The sequence below is a fragment of the Grus americana genome, chromosome 15 (assembly GCF_028858705.1).
Source record: "Grus americana isolate bGruAme1 chromosome 15, bGruAme1.mat, whole genome shotgun sequence".
Taxonomy (NCBI): Eukaryota; Metazoa; Chordata; class Aves; order Gruiformes; family Gruidae; genus Grus; species Grus americana.
In genome coordinates, this window is record NC_072866.1 from 13933152 (window position 1) to 13957630 (window position 24479).

General features: G+C 49.6%; 1 protein-coding gene across 1 annotated transcript in view; it reads left to right on the forward strand.

Moving 5' to 3' along the window:
- Positions 1–373: 373 nt before the first annotated feature.
- ADAP1 (ArfGAP with dual PH domains 1) overlaps positions 374–24479 on the forward strand; it is a 63318-nt gene continuing 39212 nt past the window's right edge. Inside the window, exons 1-4 of the mRNA XM_054842483.1 lie at positions 374–788; positions 11343–11473; positions 13015–13106; positions 23674–23756. Coding sequence (XP_054698458.1) covers positions 704–788; positions 11343–11473; positions 13015–13106; positions 23674–23756 — 391 coding nt within the window. The 5' untranslated portion in view covers positions 374–703. The remainder of the gene's footprint in view (positions 789–11342; positions 11474–13014; positions 13107–23673; positions 23757–24479) is intronic.

Sequence of the window (24479 nt, forward strand, 5' to 3'; positions counted from 1 at the left end):
AACAAGTACCCCCAAAAGATGCTGATGTTAAAGAGGTGCCCCGTGAGCTGCTCATTAACCTGCCAAGGTGCGTGAGCAACGAGACCCCGTCCAGCGAGGGCTGGGGTGCTGCGAGCCGCAATCTCCCCGAGGTGAAGACTCCTGGCCCCCACCGTCCCCGCTGGCCCCCACCCCGTGGGTGAGAACACCTCCTCACCGGGCAGCGAGGCCAGGGCGCGGCACGGGCACCCCACGTTAAACCTGGGAAGGGACACCCGGGGGGATGGGGACACCCGGGGCGCTGGGATGCCCTGATGGTCGGGGACCCCCCCCACGGGGACGGGGCGCCCCGGCGACGAGCGGCCGCTGGAGGTCGCGGGCGAGCGGCGCAGGGAGCCCTCAGCCCCCCGGGCCCGGCGGAAGGCGGAACCGGCGCCGTGCCCGGGCGGGCGGGCTCCAGCTCTCCGGCAGCAGCTGCGGCGGCGGGATTGAGGAGGCGTCCAGGGCAGAAACCGCCCCGGCGCGTCCCCTCCCGGCGGCGGCGCGGCCCGCCCGAGGCGTTCACCTTGCGCGGGGCGAGCGGGGCCGCATGGAGCAGCCCGGGCGCGCCGCCCGCCTCGCCAGCGCCCCCCGCCCCGCGCCATGAAGCTCGCCTAGCCGCGGCGGAGCCGACCGGAGCCCCGCACCGCCTGCCTGCCTGCCTGCCCGCCCGCCCGCCGCCCCCATGGCGAAGGAGAGGAGCAGGAAGGCGCTGGTGGAGCTGCTCCAGCGGCCGGGCAACGCGGCGTGCGCCGACTGCGCCGCCCCGGGTAAGGGCAGGGCGAGGCGGGGGGCGCGGGCGGCGGCCGGCACCTGCCCGCACGGCACCGCACGGCTCGGCTCGGCTCGGCCCGGCCGGGGGGCTCTGCCCTCTCCGGGAACAGTGGGGGTTGCGCCCCGCCGAGGGGGTGCCCGATTCCCCCCACCCCCGGGGGGATGCAGCGGGGGATGCTCCGGGGCAGGGCGGAGGCATGGGGATGCGCTGTCGCGGTACCCGCGGAGCAGCCCCGGCCGAGGTACCCCCCTCCCAGCCCAGCTCCTCGCCCGGCCGTGGCAGCGCTGATGTCATCCCCGGCGGGTCCCCGCGGTCTGCAGTGCAGCCCGGGTGTCGTTAACCCGGCGGCGAGCGGGCGGCCGGGGGCTCTGCCCGGGGAGGTGCCCTGAGCCGCTGGAGGCGACTTGTGCTCCGTGTCCCCTCGCGAACAGGCTGGCTTTTGTCGCTGCTCCTGCCCTATCAGTGAGCGAACGGATGGGGGGAACCAGAGGCATTGCCGTGGGCATCCTGCCCACCAACCTTTGACCAGCGTGCCATCGATGGGCGCCTGCCTTGTGCGTCGCTTAACGCCGCGCAGAGGATGGGGCGAAATGTCCATAGTCCTCTCGGTGAGCAGGGGGGAGAAAATCTGAGCTGGGGCATCTTCCTCGCCCTTTGGATGGTGAATTGTTGGGGTCGGGGTGAGGGTAGGAAAGCCTTTGCTCTTGCCAAGCGGGGTCTGGGTGGTGTGGTGGGACCTGCCTTTGAGAAGAATCTCAGAAAATTGCATAACAACTTTCCCTTTAAAAAAAAAAATCGCCATATAGAAACACCTACATTTATATTACCTTAGGCAGGATGGGTCTGAAGAAGTGTAGAGAAAGGATGTCCTTTCAGCCTCTGCCATTCTATGGGTTAAAGAAAACCCAACACTTCAGCTGAACCTTATTTTTCCAGTTATTGAGTTATTTAGGATTTTGAGATCTATTGGATACCACCATCCAGCTCGTACCATTACCGATGGTTTTATGTCCCTAATCTACATTTCAGGACACTGCAGTTCACTTTATGATGCGTTGTGTCCCTCGGTACCTGGCTGGAAAGGACAAAGAACTTTCTGCATAGTGGGAACTGCTTTGCAGCGCTGCGCTGCTCTGCCTGCTCCCACCCATCTGCTGGCAGTCGTTGCTGTCTAACTGTACCAGCCCACCTTTTGGGTATCATCTTGCTGAGCACAGGTTGGGCTCACCAAATAGGTGTCTGTCTAGATTATTCCTTCCTGGAGAAGACTTGACAAGCCTTCGCCATTCAGATCAATGGGGTAATTCTCCCTCGTTCTGTGCGTAATACAAAACCCCTCTGCAAAATGGGAAGTTTCTCAGCATCGGCAGGAAGGAGATGAAGGTGTAGGCCAGTACAATAGCTCACGGCAGGGAAAGAGGGTTGTTGTTAAAGTCTCCAAATGGGTTTGTAAACCAACAAAACACCATATTTTGCTTTTGGTGACATTTGCATGCAAAGGTGTCTTAGTGAATCTGAAACTCGGAGAGGAGAATATGGGCCAGTGTCTTTTGTAACACAAGCTGTGCTATATTAATACCATTCAGCCTCTCTCCTGAACTGGGACTGGATCTCTGTTCATCAACCCAATTTCTTTAGCGATCGCTTTGCTTCGGGTTCTTTAGCAAGCGAGAGCTACTCGTGGTGCTGTTATGTGCTCGTCTGCCTGGGACTGACAATAAACCTGAGATGCCCTGGGCTACTTAACCTAGGTTAAGTCATATAACATTGTGTTTGTAGATAATATATAAAATATCCAGGCTGAATTCTGTTACTCATCCTGGGCAGGTGTGGCAGGCCAGGTCTTTCTGGGTATGAGATAACGTGGGATAGGTGTCCAGAGAGCCTCCAGAATGGGGCGCAAGTATGTTCTTTGCTGAGAAGTGGGATGCACAGAAAGATGAAGGTGAGAACTGGAACTAGGTGGACAGCTAGACGCTGGAAAAGCGCCAAAGCAGAGAAAATAAAGTGAGAATGAAAGAAGAGGGAGGAGGGGAATGAACAGAAGACAAGGAAAGCAGGGTGTACTTGGGCTTTCCCACATGTGTGTGTTGTCACATTGGTACGGCTGGGGGGAAGTGAGAGGTCAGGATCCCTGATTAATTATTGCTGCTTCTGAGGCGGGTGTGTTCCCTTCCCTGAAATCCCCGGTTAACACAGGATCCGTGGTAAGAGGTAGCCATTTAGCTCAGGGATGCTGGTAACAAAGAATAGGATGGGTCAGAAATGTAACAGGAGAAAAATGTCTGCTAGTCACTTTAATTTGGGTATTTGGAAGCTCACTGTGTTTTCTTTTGCTCTTGGAAATATTCGTTTCAGAAATCAGCCAGTCAGTGAAAGTTTTGGGTTTTTTTCTTCCCTGCTGTCAAACCCGGTTGTTTTCTTTTGTTACTGTTCTGGCATTTGGGTGAGGCTCAGTAGCCGTAGCCCTGGAGTAGCGGCTTGTCTCAGGTAGTATATGCTCATGTAACAAAAGCCTAGGTGCCTGATGTAAAACAGCTCGCAGCTTGGCATCGTTGTGGCTAAGCTGTGACCATGCAAAAAAAATCAAATCCCTGGCTGGACAGGGAGTGTCAGGGAAAGCAGAGCTTTTCCTCCTAGGCTCTGTAAGTAACTTTGTCCCCTGCGGGGTCGGTCCATCTCCGTGGGGAGATCTAGGCAAAACCTGCTGATTGCCTGGGCCTGGGCCAGAATTTGGCACTTAATCGTGATTGAGGATTATTTAAGTGGCCAAGTCCTACAAGCAAGGCTGCTGGATTCAAGATGCGTGTTCCCCTGGTTTGTGCGCTTGCAGCTAGGTGGAACGTGGCGTTGAATGTGATGCTCAGAAGGTCAGATCTGTGTCTTCCCAGGACCAGCGTGTATGTCTGGCAGAAAAATCTCTTGTGCAAAAGCAGAGCTTCCAAAAAATCCCTCCTAGATTTTGAGGGCATGTCTCAGATAGGGAGAACAGGCTTATGGTGGCCCTGGCCATGACAGCTGGGAATGCAGGGAGGATGCTAAAGTAGAAACTGAAAATCAGAGTGGAAAAAAACCTGAGAGGTTACGTTTTTCACTCGTAGGTTTTTTATGTTTTTTTTAAAGCTTCTAGTTAGGTTTTTATTAATTGTATCTTTACAAAACCTTAATTTTCAATGAAATGTTTTTTTGAATAAAAAAATGTTTCAGTTGCAAAAATGTCATCCGTCTGTAATGAATAATGGGATTGCATTTGCTACATCTTTGAGACTGCATTGTGGGGTAGGAGCCGCTGTAATAAATTTGTTATCTGGGGCATCGAGAGTGCCTTCTGTGTTGGAGTCAGGGTCCTAGATGTTGGTTTGCAGTGTGTTTGTTTTGTTGGGTTTAAAGATGTATTTTCACGGTGAAGACAGCGTGGTAAATGCAGTCTTAAGTGCAAACTGAGCAATCTTGCTGAATTGCTGGTGTGTAATGGCTCTCAATGTATTAGAATAATCTTTTTTTCTTCAAGACTAATGTGGCAGTTCAGCCTTTCTTTTTTTTTTTTTTTTTCCTAAATGATTCTTTGTCTCAGGCAATCTTTCCTCACATCATGAGATGGATGGTTATCTCAGGGCATAACAAGACCTTGAGTATTTCTCTCTTTACTCCATTTTTCTGTGACTTAGGCTTGTGTTTCCACGGAGCGAGAATCATTTTACGTTGTAGGAGGATAGTGAGGCTCTGAAGACAGAAGTGCAAAGCCCGTCAAAGTCATCCTGCGGTTTAAGCCCTCCGGCAGCAGTTTATGCAGCTTGGTTTTATCGTTTTCATCTCTCTTATTTGGGATGGCTTACTGGGACGCGGACCCTGGGTAACATGGGTGTCTGCGCCCGAGGCTCAGAGGTGACGCGGGATGGAGGGCAGCCTGGTGTCAGAGCTTCGTGCTGCAAAGCCGAGCAGGTTTGGCGTTTTGGTGTAACACTACGTATAAAAGCCTGAGGGTGGGTGGTGTGCGGCTGAGGTGGTTGTAAACACCTTTCCTGCAGGCCCGGCATCTTCTTATTTCTAAAGCAGGTGAAGCTTTTCCATTCCCTTGATTTCCCTCTAATCACCGCCCACACTTCATGAAACACGAGTGCTGGGGATTGCTTGATTTGCTGAGGGTAAGGGAGGGCACTCAAAGGATTCGATCTCAGCCCTCTCCTTCCCCTATCCAACCGCTGGTCCTAAAAACACCGACTGGGAAGACAACTGAGTTATCAGGTCCTGCCTCGCGCTGTCATCGACAGCGACATCTCCCCATCCCCTCCGCGGAGCGATGGGGCTCTGCTTTGCAGCTAGTTCTCTCTCTTGCCCCCACTACCTCCCACTGGAAAGCTGTTCCAGAGCCTCGCCGCTCTAATGGCGTGAAACGGGCTTTTCGTTTTCATGCTAAAAGTGGAAACTTGTTCCCGCACCTCCATTGTCCTCTCACTTAAATATTGTTATTTTTTTTTCCCTAGGAATTTGCCAGCCCTTCTCTCTAGGCGTAAGCAGAGTGGAGGGGTAAGAAGGAAGAAAAAAAAAAAGTAATCCCATAGCAGTTGTGTTTAGTTAGATGCTGCTTTCTGCAGGGAAAAGGACTTTTTGAAACAAAGGAGGTTTAATGTGACGGTGTTTTCTGTCTGGTCCCGATGCCTGGGTTGCAGCACAGCCGTGGGCTGCAGACAGCGAGCAGAGGGGGCTGCTGAGACCTGCCAGCTGAATAAAAAGACCTTGGCAAATTTAGTGCCTTCACTGAAAAATTTTCCTACTTAGAGAGGACTGTTGGTGGGAGGCTGTTTGGCTTCAGTTTTAATGTCTTTTATTGTTATTTTTAAAATGCATGACCAAGTGCTGTTTATTAACCTCCTAATCTTTCCCCAAAGTAAATAGCAACAGAACTTCAGTGCTGCACACCAGGTTCTGGCTGGGGCATTTAGGAAATCTGCAGCAGCTGAGCTGCCAGCAGAAAAGGCTTTTTGCTTGTGTTGATTGCACTAAAATCCCCCTGATTATATCCCGCATCCTAGGGCATGAGTTTCCTTTCTAGTGCAGGGTAAAAAAGGTTTTGCGAGGTCCTCCTCTCACCTCTAATTAGTCTTTATCACCTCAAACAGGGGAGAGAGATCAGAAAAATCTGTTGAATCTCCATCCCAACAAAACACTGGCTCCCACCCAGCCGGTGTGGCGGGGATGCAGCCAGGCAGCTAATTAGGGGTCAGGCCGGGGTTCGTGTGCTGGAGGATGCGTGAGCGGGATATTGCTGGGCATTGGCCACCTTCTCGCAGATATTTGTCTCGGTCAGCAATATAGTGTGCTATATGTATAGCGATAACTCTGGTTTAAGGCAAAAGGTGGAGCGGGGACATCCGAGTAAGTTTTGGGACTCTGAGTTCTTGCTCTTGTCTTGTGCCCACTTTGAGCCTGCTACTGCTCTGCTGCACGTGATTTTACTGGGATTGATGGCATCTAGGGATTTTCAAACTGGAACCCTATGTTTATATTCTGGATACAGGAAATATTGATTATTTACTAAAAAAAAAAAAAAAAAAAAAATCCACTGCCATTCCACTTCCAGTCTTTTCTTATCTCCCTTTGGTTTGTATAAATTGTCCTATGCCTTATGTTGATTCATCTTGTTTATTATTTTTCTGGGTCCAGCCTTTGTTTTTCCCTCCATGGGCTGTTCTTACACATTGGGCTCAAGCTGCAGAGTTCATCGTTCTCTGCACTGGGTTTTCCTGGGGCTTGTGGTGGCAAAAAGGGCTGAACGGGGAAGTTAATCTCTGAATTTAGCTGTGTTTCCCAAGTGGTTTAATTTTGCTTTGGATGCTTCTCTAATCTCTGGCTGTGCCTTCCCTTTCACATGAATGAGATGGGAAAATACCACCCCAGTGCCCTTCTCCTGACTTTAGTTCCTCTTTGTTTAGTTAATGTTTAAAATGAAGTTGCATCAAGTTTTTACTTTGAAAGTCATTGTAATCTGTTTATAAGTGACTAGAAATCTCTGCCACGTTGGGTGGTGAAAGTCTTCTAGAGCATCGGTTGTTCTGGAGCAATGATGCTGAAGGATAAGAGAATTTCTGCACGTACAGCAGTGTATTTGGTTTAATATTGCCCTTGCTCCTTGTTAGTCTTTATTCCTTTTGGCTTGACATAATGGAATAAAGTCATTTGTGTGGAACTTAGGCATGCTGGAGAGTTTTTGTTAGGCTTCACTGCTGTTTGCTTGAAACTCTGGAGGCTTAGAAAGAAATCATCTTTTTTGGGCAGTGCCCAAAAAAGGCCCAGATTATGATATATTGCCATTTCGGTGCACTTTTTTGGGCCCTGCCCAGATAAAATGGCTTAAATAAAATTACTGAGCTCCCCAGATGTCCAACACAGAGAATGTGCTCCAGCTGTTGAAGCGTCTAGCAGCAAGGTGGACTTCACCTAGCTATGGAGACCTCAGCTCGCCAACCATACAGCCTGGGCACACTGGTTCACCAAACTAATGGTGCTGCCCCAAAACTCACTTGTCTCCTGTGAAGATGCTTATGTGAATTTATTCGTGTGCTTGATAAGATGTTGTCTTATCTCGAAGCGCAGTCATTTGAAGGGTTGGAGTCTGTGATTATGCCGAGGTTGGAGATTGCTGGCGTTATCTGCCATGTTCCTAAGCTGTGAATTTTTCACATTGTTCATGCTGGAGAGCAGAAACGGAGAGAGAGAGGCTGTGATGTGTCCGGGGAGCTCCGTAGCCACCGATAGCCCCAAGCCTTACACAGGTCTTTGGAAAGGCATCCCTGCAGAAAGTGGGCGCTTTCCCCAGCCAACGGCCATCTGCCTGGGGATCTGTCACCAGTTCCTGCAGAAGATGTGTGGGCGTAGAGGTCTTGTAGCTAGGTTTCTTCGAAAATGGTGTCACAGCTGCACGGAGGGGGTGAGAAGGGGAAGCGGCATTGGCAGAGCCCTCCAGAAGATGTAGTCAGGGAATCCTCCACCCTCCTCCTTCCTGTCCATGGTGGCACGGGGCGTCACAGGGTTGCACCAACCTGGGGGCTCACGTGGTCCGTAACCCTCTGGCTTGTTCAGACGATGCTTAGATATTCCTTCTGGCTTTCAACTCAAGTCCAGGAAAGCCCCAGGCTGGCTTGCTTTCTCAGCCAGGAGAGCAAGAGCCACGAGAAATCTCTAATAAATTACTGTAAGAGTGACGTTTCAGAGAGCCTTCCCCTGGAAGATCAGTTGGTTCTGGGGGATTTTGCTAGTTTTTGCTAAATCTGGGGGATTTAGCAATTTTTTGGATGGAACTAACTCAGCTCCTGAGGCCTTTGAACTCTCCTCCTCCCTGGTGTTCCTTTTGGCACTAAAAACAGTTGCCAAATTTGTGTAGTTCTGGGCTGCGACTGTCACAGGAAAGCAGCACGCAACCAGCCAAGCATCTACAACTCTTGCATCCCCCCTTGCCGCACGATTTTGGATTTGCGAGATGCATTTTTAAAACCAGAAGAGCAATGAAGAGGAAGTTGCTATTAATATGCGGCAGCAATGTGAACTGCTGGTACAGGTCTGGTGAGTCGAGTGAAGTGTGCAACTCCATCACGCTGCTCCTGGAAGTTTGCTGTGTGGGATGCTGTTGGTGTTGGATGGAGATGGACCTTGGGTCTAGGCAAGGGAGGAAACACTGAAAGGAAGGTGATCAGGAGGAGAGAGCTAGCAGGTCTGGTTTTACTGAACAAGCTGAGGTCATCCCTTCCGAGGGTTGGGTCACCACTGACCCTGTCATATCCGTCTGCTTCTCTGAAGTGCTTTCATCTTATGGAAACCGTGCGCGTATGCTCCTGCAGATAGCCCAGCTTCTGCTTTCTGAATTAGACCTGGCTTGACGTTGTGTGGAGCAGGGGGGATGCATGTTTAAGAGTCTGGTCTAAAGAAAATACTGTCAGTGTCAGGAGATGCTTTAAAGCCCCAGTTGTGGTGGAAGCCCATTGCTTGAGGTGCCGTTTAACCACATTGAGAAGAGATGGCTCGGGTATGAGTTGGCTCAGTGTTCACTGGAGCTGGGGTCTCCTCTGTCTGAGCCTGATGATCTTCTTGCATGACGTTCCTCCACTCAAATGTGTCCTCATCCCTGGCCGGAGGAAGGTGTGACATCTCCTGATCCTGTTGCACACAGCGGTGCGGGCAGCGGAGGAGTTACTTCTTCACAGGGTTTAGAAACCTGAAGGAAGTTGCAGACAATATGAAGAAATCCACCTGTGTGCCTAAGATAACTCTGTTAACTTAAAACAAGCGTTGGGGCTCCCGATAAAACCTGTGGAGGCCAGCGTGTACTTTGATACCCATTTCCCCGAGTCAGGCACTGCTTCGATCTGATCTCGTTACTCCAGGAAGGCTTGAAGCACGGTTATCACGGAGCGGCTGCGCTGAGCACAGGGAACCAGTGGCCATGTTAGCCCTGAATCCAAACTTCACTGCCGTGGTTCCTCTTCCTTACTGCTGCTCTGCGGCCACCCTTTCCTCCAGACCCTCTCACCTTTCTCCACGCCTCATCCTCTGCGTGGAAGTGAGAGAGAGGTTTTTCAACAAGAGACCCTGAGGCTTTCACCTTGCCTGACTCGCATCGTTTGGTCCCACGGTCCTGGGCTGCAGTGCTGCACCTTGGACTATTTTTGTGGTAGGAAGTTTGGCAGGTCCCAGCCCTTGATTGCAGCCACGTGTTTGGAGATGGGAGAGGACAGCACGAGGAGGTAAAGCACGGAAACCTGCGTGAATGTGCAAAACTCTTGATTCTTGTTTCCAACCTATAACCCAACAACTGGCAGCAATCTTTGCGGTCGGAATAAGTGGGGGGGTGCCTGACCTCGGGTGTGATGTGAAGCTGGGTCACCCGGCCGTCGCGGGAGGTGCAGGGATTGGGGCTGGTGGGGCAGAGCACCCTGTGCCCTCGCTGCCATTGCTGGATGTGGGCAGCACTCCGTTGCTGCTGTGGTGCGCTTAGATCGACTCGCCTGGTTTTATATTTGCCAGGCCTGAGCTGTGGTCGTCAGGGTCTCGCGTGAGGATGGGAGATCATGTGGAACAGAAAAAAATACACCTTTATTTGCGGCTGCTGGTCCCAGCCCAGTGCCAAGGGAGCTGCGGCTGATGGGACTTGCAACAGTTTGGGAATTTGCTCCCCTCTCCTGGGTGGGCACCCAGCCACATCCGATGAAGCTGCTCATTTTGCTTATGATTATATCTGAACGCAACCACTGCTGGGGAACCCAATTAATCTTCTCTAGGGCGTGCCGGGGGAGGTTGGTGGCCGTCCCCGCGGGCAGGGGCCGGTTGCAGACCTCGATACCCCGCGCAGCGGAGCTGCATTGCCCCACGCCAGCCTGCTCCCGCTGCACTGACGTAGCCAGACCGTTAAATATGTATAAGGAGGAGAAAGCACGTTCCCTCGCTTTTTATAAATAATTGCTGCGCTGTGAGGAGCAAGTGTTTAGTGTAATTACTGCGGGGGAATAAACAAATTACGACAGTTGGCGAGAAGGGAAGACCTGCCCTTACCCCTCGGCAGCCCGATGCGATGTGATGGCCGGGGGCTCCCACCCACGCGGGTTTGGGGGAGGATGGGGCGAGGGGACCTCCGTCGGGGGGGAAGCGGAGGATTTAGCGGCTGACACGGTGACTTGCAAGGAAGCTCTTTCTGCTGGGGCGCAGCTGGAATAGCAGGCGCTGACATTTGCTAGTCAGAGTTCAAACAAAGATCCCTGTATTGGCTTTATTAGCGAGGCAGCGGCAGGGACACTGGTGGATGTGTCCTGCCCACGGCCCCTGCCCTCCTCCGGTTCCTCTCCGTCTCCCCGTGCTTCAGGCAGTGCCTCTCCCGAGGAGGAATCTGGAGGCAAGGGACTTCTGTTGAAAGTGCTTTGTGTGAGACGTCAGCTCGGGGCTGTAAACAGCGCGTGGTTTTGCTCAGAGAAAGTACAGAGCTGCTGCTGGTGGCATTTCTCCGTTAAGGCAGGGGCTGGAAACCTCCTGGCATGGAGCGCTGTGCTGCTGGGCAGCCGTGGCTGGGGGAGGAAAGTCTCTCTGTGGAGCGCTCCCGCTGTAAAAAATAAATAAAATAAAATAAAAAATAGCAAGGCAAGGGAGCAGCATAGAGGTTTCCCCGAGCTGTTTGTTTTAGTTGTGCGATTTCTGTTCCACACAGTGCTTGGGTGGGATTTGCTGATGAAAGGTGGACATTCACCTCTTCTCTTCGTGTGAGCGTGGAGTGAGTTTTGGAGGTCTTGGGTGTGTGCAGTTGTCTGTATATTGGGTTTTTGTGCATAACAGCTGTGCTTGAGATTGCAAATCTGTTGTTAGTTTAATTTGTATTGCTATCAGTATGAACCTGCACATACATCTGTTTTGCTTGTGTATTTATTTGATGCCTTTTAAATCAGGGAACTTGGACCTGGTGACTCCTGAACTCCCCTGCCATGCCCTGTCCTGCCCTGTCCCTCCTTCCTCCTGCGCTGAATCCGATAGACCAGTCAAGTGCAATTCTCTCTTTCCTTCTTGCTTTCAGACCCAGACTGGGCATCCCACAGCCTAGGGATCTTCATCTGCTTGAATTGTTCAGGAATCCATCGCAATATCCCACAAGTCAGCAAAGTGAAGTCGGTCCGTCTGGACGACTGGGATGATGCTCAAGTGGAGGTACGTGCATCTGAGACGGGAAGTACCAGTGAGTTTGGGTTGCTGCATTTTACCGGCAAAGTTGTAAAACAGAGTCCTCTCTAGAGATGCCACAACAAACGTGATTTCAGAAAGCATGTCTAGATAATTCCTGAATGAGGTCCATGATGCTGGTGGAAAAATGGAATAGCCATTTCATGAAGAGGTTGTGAGGGTTTCTCCCACCCCTATAAAAATGTCGATGAAATAGAGTGTGTGGAAATTACTAATTTTAAATGAATTGTCTTCCGTTTCTCTCGTTACCTCTAGCCTAGACTAGATGGTAGGCTAAACCTCTAGTCTACCACCCCTGCCCAGCTCAGCTGTTTCTGGCTTTGTTCCACTTAGCCTTGAAAGCTCTTAAACTCCCATCTTGAAGAACTGAACGCTCGCAGGGTAAATTCTCTCTGTGTATGCCACATACCCACCTAGGTTTGCGTGATGTTGCTAAAGGCAAGCCTGCCCAGGAAACGTACGGGCTTTGACTGTTGGCGTCTTTAAAGGCATGAAGAACGCTACCAGTCATTGATCTTTATCTCGTATGTTGTAGATTTGAGGTTTTTCTGAAAGCCACAGCTCAGAGAGTCATGTGTTTTCTGAGGAAAATAGGCCTTTGTGTTGCACGGGTTTTCCCTTCCTTGATTTTTTTTTTTTTTGAGAATAGATTGAATATGTAAACTTGAGAAGCTCAAAACCATGGAAATAATGAAAAAAAAAATGCTTAGGGGGGAAAAAAAAAGAAACAGCGTAGCTGCTTGTTATGCTTGTATGCTTGGCATTTGGTACAAGACACAACGTATTTAGCATGGCTGCCTGGAAAAGAATGGGGTTTTTACACTTATAAAGTGACTTCCATTAAATAAAATTTATGAATAGGGAAATACGTGGTTTTGTTTGCAGAGCTCTCAACAAGCCATTCAGATAGGAGATCAGACAGAGAGGAGGGCTGTCAGGGCAGACAGAATATTTATTTATTTAATACTTCAAGCGCCTTTCTGAGGTTGCTGGCATGGCTTTGCAAAAATAAAATTCTCCTTTTGGAACAAGTGATATGATGCAAAGCAAAGGGCGTATTGTCAGAGACTATTACCTTGCTGGAGCCGTAACACACGGAGACTTAACGTTAGCGTCAGGTTTTGCCCTCTGCTTATCTAATTTCCGTGCTGGGCTCCCTGGGAGCCGTCTCATTCCCATGCCTGCGAGTGGGAAATGCCACCGCCTGCTGCCTTCTGCTCCCGCGGGGATCGCGCACGTGTGACTGGGACACGGGCCTGTCCCCAGCGTCGGATGAGGCTGGGGAGCCCTGGCAATAATGGTCACTGTGGATTTCGGAGCCCTGGTTTGCAGGCGCAGCCTTTGCAGCATCCCTTATGTGCACGGTCCTGGGGAAACCTCAGTGAACAGAGGCCCCGTCCCAATAATTTTATTACTCTCTAGACACCAAAGAGGACAAGGGAAAATACTGGTAAGGTGGGGTTTTTTTTTTTTTTAATTCTTTCTGGTTTTTTCTCTTCTTTTCACAGTTTATGGCCTCGAATGGAAACAACGTAGCAAAAGCAAAATACGAATCTAAAATGCCACCGTTTTATTACAAGCCAACGTTTCTTGACTGTCAGTAAGTAAATACCTTTGCTGGTAAACACCATTTATTTGTTTGTGCAGCTGCAGCCTCTGTAATATTTTAGTTTCAGCGTGATACTTTTTTTTTAGCCACAAAGGAGGTTTCATTTATAAAAGGCTCGGAAAAATCTTTGTTCTTCTGCATGCATATGGTAGAGTTTATGCTACGTGTGGGATCTTATTTAATAAGTACAGTTGACATGATGCAGAGAAGTCAATAGTTTGTCTGTTCCCCAGACTCTTCCAAGTTTCTTAAGCTACAAAAATGCCAATTTCTACCCATTGATTTCCTCTGCTTTTTCAGATAGTCCTTCTGCATCAAAACAGAACTTGCTTATCTGCTGTATGAGATGCTAGGTTACTTGTGGTACAAAAATACTGGGCTTTAGTGCCAACATGGTGGATTTTCTTTTTCTGCTTAAGTGACAAATAATATCCTCAGTGAAGATAAGTGAAAAGATATTGTCTCCCACACAGCGTAGAGTAAACCTCCCGACTAAGCTGGGGTAGCCTTTGTAGACCAAGAGGTTGAGGGGCCAGAACGTGCTGCACCGTTGAGGGAGCAAGAAGATGAACTGAAATTGGTGTTTGGGGTCCAATCCTGCAGAGCACCCAGGGGGTTTTCTATCTTTGTGGAACCAGTCTTTACAGAAGGTCTGGAGGGCATGATTTCCAGGGCCAGTACTTTAGTGTTAGCAAACTGGTGAGTAGTGGTCCCCGAGACCCCTCCCGCTATTGCTGCTTTAACTGGGTGTCACTAGTTGAAGAGGGGGGTGTGAAAACAGTGTGCGAGGCTCTGAGCACCCGGATGATGTATTCAAGCGTCATAAGAGGTGCCCAAAACAGAAGTACTGGAAGGGTTTGTAGGGATCCCTGCATGAGATACTAGTCTTTGAGTAGAAGGCTCCGCTGTGTTCCCCAAATCTGCAGTAATACTGAAGGTGGGCCAAAGGGTTCATCCTCAGGTGACTTTATATTTTTAATCTTCTGGGAATAGCTATTAGGAAGAGTTATTGTCTTCCTACATCATGCAAAAAACCTTTCATAGTAAAGATGAAAGACCTGTGAAGTATCTTGGTGATGCATCCACCACCATTTGACCATGTTCAAATGCTAAATCTGGGAAGGTCCAGGCGTGAGCAGTGCTGCCTGGCCTGACAATAAAATCCATTTATGCAGCGTTCCCAGATCTTGGTTTTGATCTAAAATGGCGTCTGGCAGCGATTTCCACAGTTCCTAAAAGTACAGAAATGATTTCAGGACTGGCAAAGCCACCGTGTGTTGTGGAGGGGCACACTCTGAGTGTGTCATGATTATCTTGCTAGGATTATTTTTCTCAAGGAGAAAAAGCCCCAGCCTCTCACCTTTCCTACTGCTGGAACACCTCTGCCTTTGTGGGAGGGAGCTCAAGGAGAGGCCACCGGGAAGATGCTCCCAGCTAGAGTGATCCCGTAGGTCCAGGGGAGGAGATGGTGCAAACGCAGCTGAACGTGGCTGCGCTGTTGTTTATTTTTTTTGTCTCTCCTAAGGCAGAGAGAGGGGAAATGACTTCATGTGTTTCACCATGTTGGGAGTTTAGGACCTTTCAGGTTCTCCTCCTACCTTGAACTGGCCTTCAAGCATCACCCCTGGGTCCTGGCGTAGGGAAGGTGGGGAAGATACTTCATGTGGGGTTTCCTGGGGACTCAGAAGTGCTTGGGTGGATGGGGATCTGAAAAGTCAGGGCTGCGATTTAGTAAGGACTCATGGAAAAACGATGTCTCAAACCTGGAGGAGATGGAGGGGACTTCCTTTGTGACAGCCAAGGTCAAGACCTGCCTGCTCCTGCCTGTCCACACCAACAGGACTGCTGTTCACCTAAACCAGGTGAGGCTTCCTGTTTTTCTGCAGGCTCTACCATCCATCTCCATGCATAAAATCCTGCCTCTTTCTCCCCTGACAGCAGAGCTGGCAGCCCAAGGGCACATGTATCCTCTTACTGCAGGATTTGGTGGCCAGAGTTTTATGATGCATGTCTCAACATCCCCGTGGGGTATGTGATGCCACTTGCAGATGGCTCTAGCGTCCTTGTCATCCCTTTTCATCAACTGCTTCTTGCCATCTTGCTGTGTAAATAGATAGCGCTTCCTAAGGTGATGCATCTACAAAAGGAAAACTGCCGATAATTTCTCTCTGACTTCTCCCTGGAATTGAGTTGAAACCGAAAGTCTGTTGGCAGAGTGTTATTTGTGCTTATTTCCCTTGCCTTCTCCTTAGCATCTCTTTGACACAAAGCAGAAGGGCGGCACCACCAGCTCCCACACTACCCAAAGGGGGAGTTGCTGGCTCTGTCAGCAGCCGGGAGGCGGATGCCGTCCTCGGGGAACGGACAGCTCTCGTGAACCATCGTGGTCCTGAGAGGATCCACCACCACGTTTGTGTTGCTGAGCTCCAACATCCCAGCAGTCGGCTGTGCTGTTTTGAGACTTGCGTGTACTTACGACACTAAGGATGGAGAAGCATCCATTTGATGTTGCACTCCAGCCCTAGCTGCCGTTTAGTCCGTACGGGGCAGGGGCCTATTTGATATCCAAGTTGTTTAGATGTTTCCCAGGAGCAGAGTCCTGGTTCTTTGCTGTGCCCCATCCCTGCCCGAGGGCCTGCAGAGCTCGTGCTGGGGGAGCCTGGCTGGAGGTGGGGCAGGTCCCTCTGCAGCTTGGGGCGTCCTCAGATCTGGGTGCAAATCACACCCCGCTCTTCGTGCACGGGTCAGGCTGATGGGTAGCAAAAGCTCGCCCTGCAGCTCGGGCAGCTTAGAGACCACAAGCATTTTCATTCCTTCTGCTGTCGGGCTGGCAGAAATGTCTGTGGCTGGTTCTGCGCTCAGTTGGTTTGGCTTCCTTTGATAACGCAGCTCGGGCTTTGCCGCTACAATATTTTTCTTCCTCCATCCTGCGGTGCAGTCGCGCTCCGGGGAGCTTTGCCGAGCGGTGGCTGAGCTCCAGCCGCAGCCCTGTCAAAGCTGCCTGCGAGCACAGAGGGACCGTGCTGGCGCTCGGCCGGGCGCTGGGGCGGCCGCTCTATCCGCAGCCCTTCCTGATGCCTGACGGAGAGGCACGTGGATGGGCTTCTAATCTGTGCGAAACAGGATTGAAGGGGTTTAAGCAGGTTTTTTTTCTTGTGGGGTTTTTTTTTCCCCTCAATTGGGAGGATGAGGCAAGGCTAGTCTTCCTGGAAGCTGCTGCTTGTGGGCCAGTTTCTGTCCCTTTTGTGCTCCTAACTTGTGCCTGTTTTGCACTGGGATAATTTTCAGCCTGGATGCCTCAATTTCTGAACTGAGCCTGGAGCTCTGCTCATGTAGGTGTTCTCCGGGCTGGCGCTGCTGGGTCTCTGCCATGGCAGCAGGGTGCATTGGGATAGAGGTGACCTCTCGCAGTCACCGATCTCCTGACGCTGCTGCAGTATAAGCAGCTGGGGGTACGTCGTGTGTTGGGAATGTCTCGAGGGCGATGTGCCAGGCTGTATTTTTTCTTTCTGTAGTTAGAGGCTCTCTGTGCCTTTCGACAGATACATGCTAAAGAAGAGCAGGGGAGTGCTGCTTTTTAAAGGGATGTATATTTAGCTTTCTCCCTGCCTCGCTGCAGTCCGGTCCCTGCAGCAGCATGAGTTGTTCCCAGCTCTCAGCCCTGGGTAGCATCGCGATGGATGACACCTCCAGTTACCGCTGGCACCGCGCCGTTGTGTGCCGACCCACGTTCTGCAGCATCAAGGGCTTTTGATGCTTCTAATTATGACAACCGGTGTTGGCCAGCTGCAGCAGCTGGGCATGCTTTGTGGGACCTGCCCTCAGACCCGGCATGGCAGGATGCTAATGTATGAGCCATGATAAGGACGGGCTGTTCCTTCATTTGAAGCTTCTTCATTTTATAATGCTTCTTCTGGAATCCCTCTTATTTTGATTGCTTGAAGAATTGGAAAGCTCGGAACAAGAGGGAGGAAGTGCTCCAGCACCAGCTTGTCCTTTTTTCTTCTTACCTTGCTGTGTTTGCTTGGAAAATACGTGGTGTTTGCCTACTGCATCTGGCTTCTGCGTCCTCCAGAAACCCCGTTGTGGCTTCCTGGCTCTGTCAGACACTTGACGAAGGCTGCAGAAGTTGGAGGGGTGCTCTGGAGTTGCCCAGGAAAAAAATTACCAGCTGTGTGCAGGCAAAAAACCCCACCCACCCAACCAAAAAAAAAAAAAAAATCCCCTTCTACTGTCTCCTCTCGTCTTCTGTCTGCCAGCAACTTGGCCCATGCATCAGGAGCAGCGAGCAGAGCAGCCAGCTTCTGTACCCTGGGGAGTCCCTGAGGCTGACGTGAATCCCAGAGCCTGGGATGTTCCTCCACCACCGCAGCGCTGGCTCCAAGAGAAGCCTTGGGTGAGGAACTTAAACCAGAAAACCCCTCTTTGGGTGGTCACGGGTGGTCGCAGCCCAGCTTTGTACACCGCGGCAGCAGACCGAGCGCTGTGCAACGGCCTTTCCTGGGGCAGATACGCTGCAAGCACGGGGCTGGGGTTTGAGTCGCTGGTGGGCAACGTGTAGCATCGCTTCTGAGTAAAGCAAAGGAAAAAGGCTTTGGGCAGCTGTATGCTTGGCTGAAAACTGATAGAAGAAGATGGAGAGAAGCTCTTACTGGGCTTTTGCAGTACTGGAAGTACATCCGTGCCCCCGCCCAATCCTCGATGGCAGTTTCTGTTGCCTTTTTTGCTTGATTTGGGAACACAGAGCATCGTTCTGCGGAACTGCGAATGAGCGGCAGTGCATTGCTCTGCTCCTCTCTCCGTGCTTGGATAAGTGGGAGCTACATCTGTTCCTTATGCAGAACACTTAAATATACTGACTGGCAGTACATTTGAGTACCTTGGTAGGAAAAATGGGGCAGAATGAAATGGCATGAGTTGTACTGGGTGGTTGTCTTATCTGGAACGAGATGAGACATCAGTCAGAAAGAAGATGTAACCCAGTAAGGCTCACATATTGAGGAGTCATCTCTGTAGTCATCTGAAGAAGAACAGTTATTAGCAAAAGTGGCTTATTGTGTTGTGGTACAACTAAATGTGCGGAGAGAAAATTGCCTAGTAAATCCCTGAATTTTTTTTCTTACTTAGAGTTTGGCTCATTTGGTAGAGGAGCTACCAAGCCCACCACCTCAGCCTGGTCTCTGAGGGTCGGTCTGGCCCCCTCCCATGCACGGGGCATAATGATGGTCAAGGATGCAAAACTGCTCACCTGGTCTCCTCCTTTTGCTGGTACTTTATCTATAAAGTTCTTTAATGCTTAATGTCCAGAGGGGTAAAGTTGAGTGTTTTGCTCTGGCTCCTACTTATGAATAAGGGTCTTCAGATCTTACATCCCCAGCTTTCAAAAGTGCCTGAGGTCTTTGATGTAAAGCTCGAGGTGCTGCAGCGTGGCTGCTTGGGGTGGCTGCTCGTCCGTTCCCAAGTGGGAGCCTCCCGTGGTGGTCACGCTGGGCACTTGGCCTTGGGAAGTCTCTGCCTGAGCATCGCCCCGCCGGCAGCCTGAGCTCTGCCTCCTCCTTCAGTCCCAACCGGCCGCGGGGTCTTCTCTGCTTGTCGTTCGCTTTCTCTTTGTTGTTAGCTCGTAAGCCTGTTAATTCATATTGATTCCTTTAATTTCCGAAGGAAATTGCTACAAGGTTGAGATAATACCGACACAGGCTGTTTCCTACATGTTTCTAATCTGTGTTTAAACATGCTGAAAAATAGCGTTGTGGTGAGCTGGACTGTGCATGTAAAACAACCAAACAAAAGAGGAACCAGTTAGCATTTTAATTGAGCATGTTATGATTTTTGCATACTCAAATTCAGCTTTAACTTCTTCAAGTCTATCATACAAGATTTTTGTGCCTTGATAGCCAAAACCCCTGTCCTTTAGCTGTCCTCCAGAAGCTTGCTGCTGGCCACTGGTCTTGGGGGGGGGGGGGTGGCACGTCACTCCTGGGGCTCTGCAAGCCGGGGTGACGCACAGAGTGCCTGGAAGAAGCCCCCAGCTGTCACATGCCTCCACAAAGCCATTTAAAAGCAGGTCCTCACAGTGAGGATTTACCAGGTGGGAGAAGATGCGGAGGCAGAGTGTGAAGCTAGACAGGCTTTTAGTCTACGCTGCAGTGGCTCACCTTGCAGTCTGAGCAAAAATTTGGACTTGGACTTAAAATTTCATTAAAACAGTTGTTTGACAGAAACTTGGCATAGCTGTGTCCACAGAGGTGCTTGTGGAAAGCAGATTGGTTTTTGCTGGAAAAACCTCTGACAAATTCCAGAAGCTACAAATTTGGGTTTTGGAAATGGCATTCCTGGATGACAATTTCTTTTGTCTTTGTTGGACTTGGTGGTGGCTCATAAAGATGCAATCAGAAGGTGGTAGCGGATGGTGTTTGATGTCTTGTAGGCCACTTTCACCTCTGGCTGGGGCTTTGTGACTGTCATACATCTCCAAAAAGCCATAGCAGCCGTGCAACGTCTGTGGTGTGTGCAATGTGGTGCATCCTAGGAAAGCCAGCCCAGCTGAGGGTCTTGGGTGACAATAAATTGGAGACTATAGATTTGGCTGGCCAGCACTCCTCCACAGAGCGCCATGAAGCCGTGCAGCCACAGTTTGATATTAAACTGCGTGAACAGCTTTTCCTGTGGTGTTTTTTGCTGCAAGTAAAAGGCTTTGGGTATGTGGGACCAAGATAAAACTGCTCCACTGGCTTCTTCTGCAGCCTTCCTTGCTGGCCCTTTGACAGAGTGCGCTTGTTTTCACGTGGGTGGTCAGGCAAGCAAACAAGTACCTAAAATGTGATTTGGAGCTCTTGGTGTTGGCGGTGCTTTATTGGCCTCTGAACCTGCCGCCTCCCCAGTGCAGCCCAGTCCTATTCCATTCGGGGGACAAATTTTCCCTTATTCTGTTGGAAATGTGGTTTTTCCTTAGGTCTTTATTTTATTTTATTTTATTTTTCTTCTTTGCTCCCAGGTTTTTATCTTGATAATTACAAAGACCTTTCTGTTCTAATTGCCAAAAAGTGACACATTCCCTGTAACCAGCAGCCTGCCAGACTTTAGGTGGGCTGTTAAAGCTCTTGGAGTTGATCCCGAAAGCTGTGCATCTCCGCAGTTTAGGAATGATGCACTTACATTTTTCTAACAAACACTAACAGTGTATTTGCTATATTATCCCATAACCAGAAATGCAATAAAATGCCGTGAGGCTGTTGCTGCAGTCCTTTCTGTTCACGGAACTCCTGCTGAAATCAAAGGGGGATGGAGGGTCCTGTATTGGGCATGTGATGTCCACCCTGGGTTATTTACATACATATTCACCTCAGGAAAAATAGGTTTCAGCTAAAACATAGCAACAGATGTTTAAAAGGCTCCTGAAGGCATACTTGAAATGAAATGGAGATCAGATCTGAGGTCACTGAAAATGGTGGAGAAGACTGTATGGCGTGAGGGACCTCTGGATGGTCCCTGCCCTCCAATTGCTCTCACATCACGTAGATTCCAGGACAAATTCCTGCTCCTGTTTCAATTCATCCAAGCTGTGCTAGTGAAACTAGGACATAAGGCCAGACTTAAAAGCAGCTTTTTATGGCAGGATTGTCTCCAGTCCATGAGAGCGAGCGTGGTCAAGTCCACGCTCAACTTCTCTGTTGCTTTGAAGGAAGATGTGGACTCCTCGCCATCCTTGTTGGGGTTTTGTTTCAGTTTCTTTTGCTGGAGGAGTTCTGCTTTCTATAAATAACCACTGGAGCAGAAGCTGCAGCTACTGGGTCGTCCTAACCGTGGGCTGCTCTTGGTGTATCTTGGGTTTTGGGAAATTATTGCTGAAAGAGGTTTGTGATGATGAGGAAAGGGGAAGGACATATGAGCTGTCAGAAAGTGCTTGCTGTGAGCTGGCAAAGCGGCACGGCTGGAGTCCTGTCTGCCGTGGGACTTGCCATCGGAGCCACTCGTGTTCTGGCCTGAATGCTGGGAGAGGTTATCAGGAGCATTTTGCAGCTTCTCAGCATGCCCCTTCGGGCGAGGTGCCCGATTTGCGCTCTCTTGCACAAAAGCTGTGGAGATACTGAGCCACTGCTGTTGACAGCATCACGGGAAACAAGTCACTGCAGAGCGGCGTTCCCTAAGGCGTGAGACCAGCGGAGTGTATCTGTTGTACTATCTGCATTATACAGCGAGAGTGTTTTCCCGCTGCTGCACATGAACCTTAATTTATGCTGTATTTAAACACTCGTACTGGAAGGCTGACTTTCAGAGACTCAGAACAGCTGCAGCTCCTGCTGAATCCACTCGAGTCAGCTGGAGCCGAGGGCGGTGTGAATTTTCTTCCTTCTAGTTAAATCCCTAATCGTCTTGTCGAAAAGGTCCAAGTTTCGCTACGGTGATAACAAGCTGCCTGCAGCAGCCGGGCTGGAAAAATTGCAGGAGGGGTAGCACATTTAAGTATTTGTGTCGATTTTATGATTAAACGTTGGTAGCTTTGTTTGATGAGCGGCAGAAGTATAGAAACAGACAATTAAGTGCTGCTTTTTGGGTCGTCAGTCTTCTACGTTTGCAGGCTGCTGTGTCGTGGATATCAGATCCAGAAAGAGCATCCTGCTCGACCCAGAGGAGCCCCCTTGCACACTTCTACAAAGCGCATCTGAACCTCCCGAGATGAACCGAAGATGGGTTGTACCCAAAGCAGAGCGTAGCACAGGGCGACAGCAGAAGGGAGATGGGTGCTCATCTTCAGAGTTCACAGTCAAACTTGCAGATGTGTGTGTAACAACTAAAGATCAGTCATGAAAACAGGAACAGAAGGGGGAAAGGCAGAGTTGGTGCATTATTTCTGCTACGGCAGAAGCTCACAGTTGAGTTTTGGGTGCAGGGAAGCGATGGTGCTCCCTGAACCTCGTGGGAGAAGGCTGGTGCCCCAACCAAGGGGATGAAACAATGGGTTGGACAAAATTTATGTAATTATTTCCACCTTTACTGCCAGGAAACCGACTTCAGCCACAGTTCTCGTTGAATAGTGTCTTACAGATTTGACGAATGTGTTTGCTGTACCTGCAGATGAATTTTCATAAGCCAAGTTAGTACGCTTATCTTCAAGCGTTTCTGGAATGTGTCTGCTGAAAAGATAGCATTACATTTGCGTAGTCAGCAAAAAAGAAAAGGTAATTAAGCATATCAACAGTTTTCATTGGCGGAGAAGTTGATGTGTTGAAGTGTGATGGGTTTTACAGAGCATGCCCAGCGCCGGGGGATCTTTTACTGTCATCAGTGTGGGCCACTTTGAAATGTCTGCTGTGAAGCTGGGATGACACATGCCTTTATTTCTGCATGTGATTGCTGCCTGCTTGGGCTATTTAAGGTTCTAGGGCAATTAAGAACTAAGTGCAGTTAAAAATGGTTTGAAACAATTTCTAGCATATTCAAGATCTAAACTACTTTACTAGTTCCAGCACTCATGCTAAAATAAAATAGCAAAAAAATATTTATAATTGTTGGGGTATTTTTTTTCTTTTTTGGAAGTTAAGGTCTTGGCGTATAAATCACCGGTATCACTTTCAACATGAAAAGTAAAGGACTTTATAATAGGCATGTTTCCTGCCATGCATCATGGATTTGTTTCTTAGATTTACCGGTACAGGCTATGAGTTTGGAAGAGCTTTGCAAGGTGGGTTCTCACCACCCTCCGGTGTTTGGGTCCTGTGTTCCACAGGGCCCAGCCTTCACATCCTCACCCAGCCATGTTCTCCTGGTCTTTCTGAGGCTTTTTTTCACTTTTCTCACCCCAGTTCCTTCCGAGAGGTTGGCTAGGGCCTTGGATATGCCTGTCCTACGTCCCTTTCGTTTTGAAGACGTCACCTTTCACTTGAATTCCTCTTGTTCCGAGTTTGGGAGGTGCGTGACACCCTGCAGCAAGCTCTGCGTTGACCAACTCACAAGTGTCACCCATCCTTGGGCTGGGCTTCCCCTCGTCATCACGAGTATAATTTTAACCTGATACATCACAATTTTTTTTAATAGCTGTCCATGCGTGACGAGGAGACAATATCTCTGCAGCTTTGACTGCCGAAAGGCCATCGTGCGTGTGCGTTGCACAAGGCATACACAATTTCTGCTTCCATGTCGATAGCTTCAGGGCAAAGATTTTTCTTTTGTCTGCAGTTTGTTGTTGTTTTTTTTTTTTTTTTTTTCATTTACTGATCCCATTTAGTGAAGACTGTAGTCTGAGGAAATTAGGTTTAAAATCGTTCGTATACTGAGGGAATTTTGCACAGAGGATGATTGGGTGGGTGGGAACGGTCTATTCTGCTAAGTCTGTAAATTTAATTAATAAAGTTTCCAATAAGTTTGGATGTACAAGGAAATGATTTATTGTTATGCAAAAGTAAACGGAAGAAACCCTTGGCTCCAGACTGTACAATGCAGTTTTTCAAAGACTTTTAAGTCACACTTCTATTTTGATTGAAGAATTAATGATTCTAGATTCTTCCTTAGTGTATCTTGGACCATGTTTCCTTTCTCTGTAATTTTTTTTTTTTTCCAGACTGCTGCGGGAACAGTGGATCAGAGCCAAATACGAACGAAAAGAGTTCATTCACAGCGAGAAGCAGGAGCCTTATTCCGCAGGTAGTGAAAGACGCTTTTGGCAGATAAGTTTTTTGATGTCCAGCACTTTCCATTTTTTCCATCTCTGTTTATATGTTCTTTATATTGATTATTGCTCATATGTCATTAAGTAGGAGGAGAAAGTGTGGTATTTTGGGAATGAGCCCTCCTGCCGTTCCCTGTGTTTGATTGAAATATTGGGAATTTTAATACCTGATGGGAATAAATCAGTTATCAAGAGTCCTGTTGACTTCCATGGGCTGTTCAGCAGCAGCAGGTCAGGTAAAGCACCAGTGAGTTCGTTTCTGGTAGCGGGAGGCATGAAGCTGGATTGAAATGGAGATAAGGGTGTGCGTCTCATCAAGGTGACTTTTGCTTTGGAAAGATGCAGTAGGACGATTAGCATGGTTTGGTTAATGGTAGATAAGTGTGCCGGGTCCCCCACTCTTCCCAAATCTCTGTTACTGTCTTTCCACAATACTTCAAGCGTTGTCAGTGAGACCCGGTCTCCTCATAGTATAATGAATGCCCAGCGTTTCGCAATTGCGAAGACCCAGCGCGTGCGACGGAGCTCGTTCCAGCGCGACGGTGGCCTTGCACAGGGGTGGTTTAGTGGAGCGGTGGATCGGACGGTTTTCTTGCAGAAGGGCAGAATTTGAAGAGGAGACGCAGGGCTTAACCGTGTTTGTTGTGTGGCCGCGCCAGCATAAGGAGCGGCATGAAATTAGCTGGGGATTTCTTCGC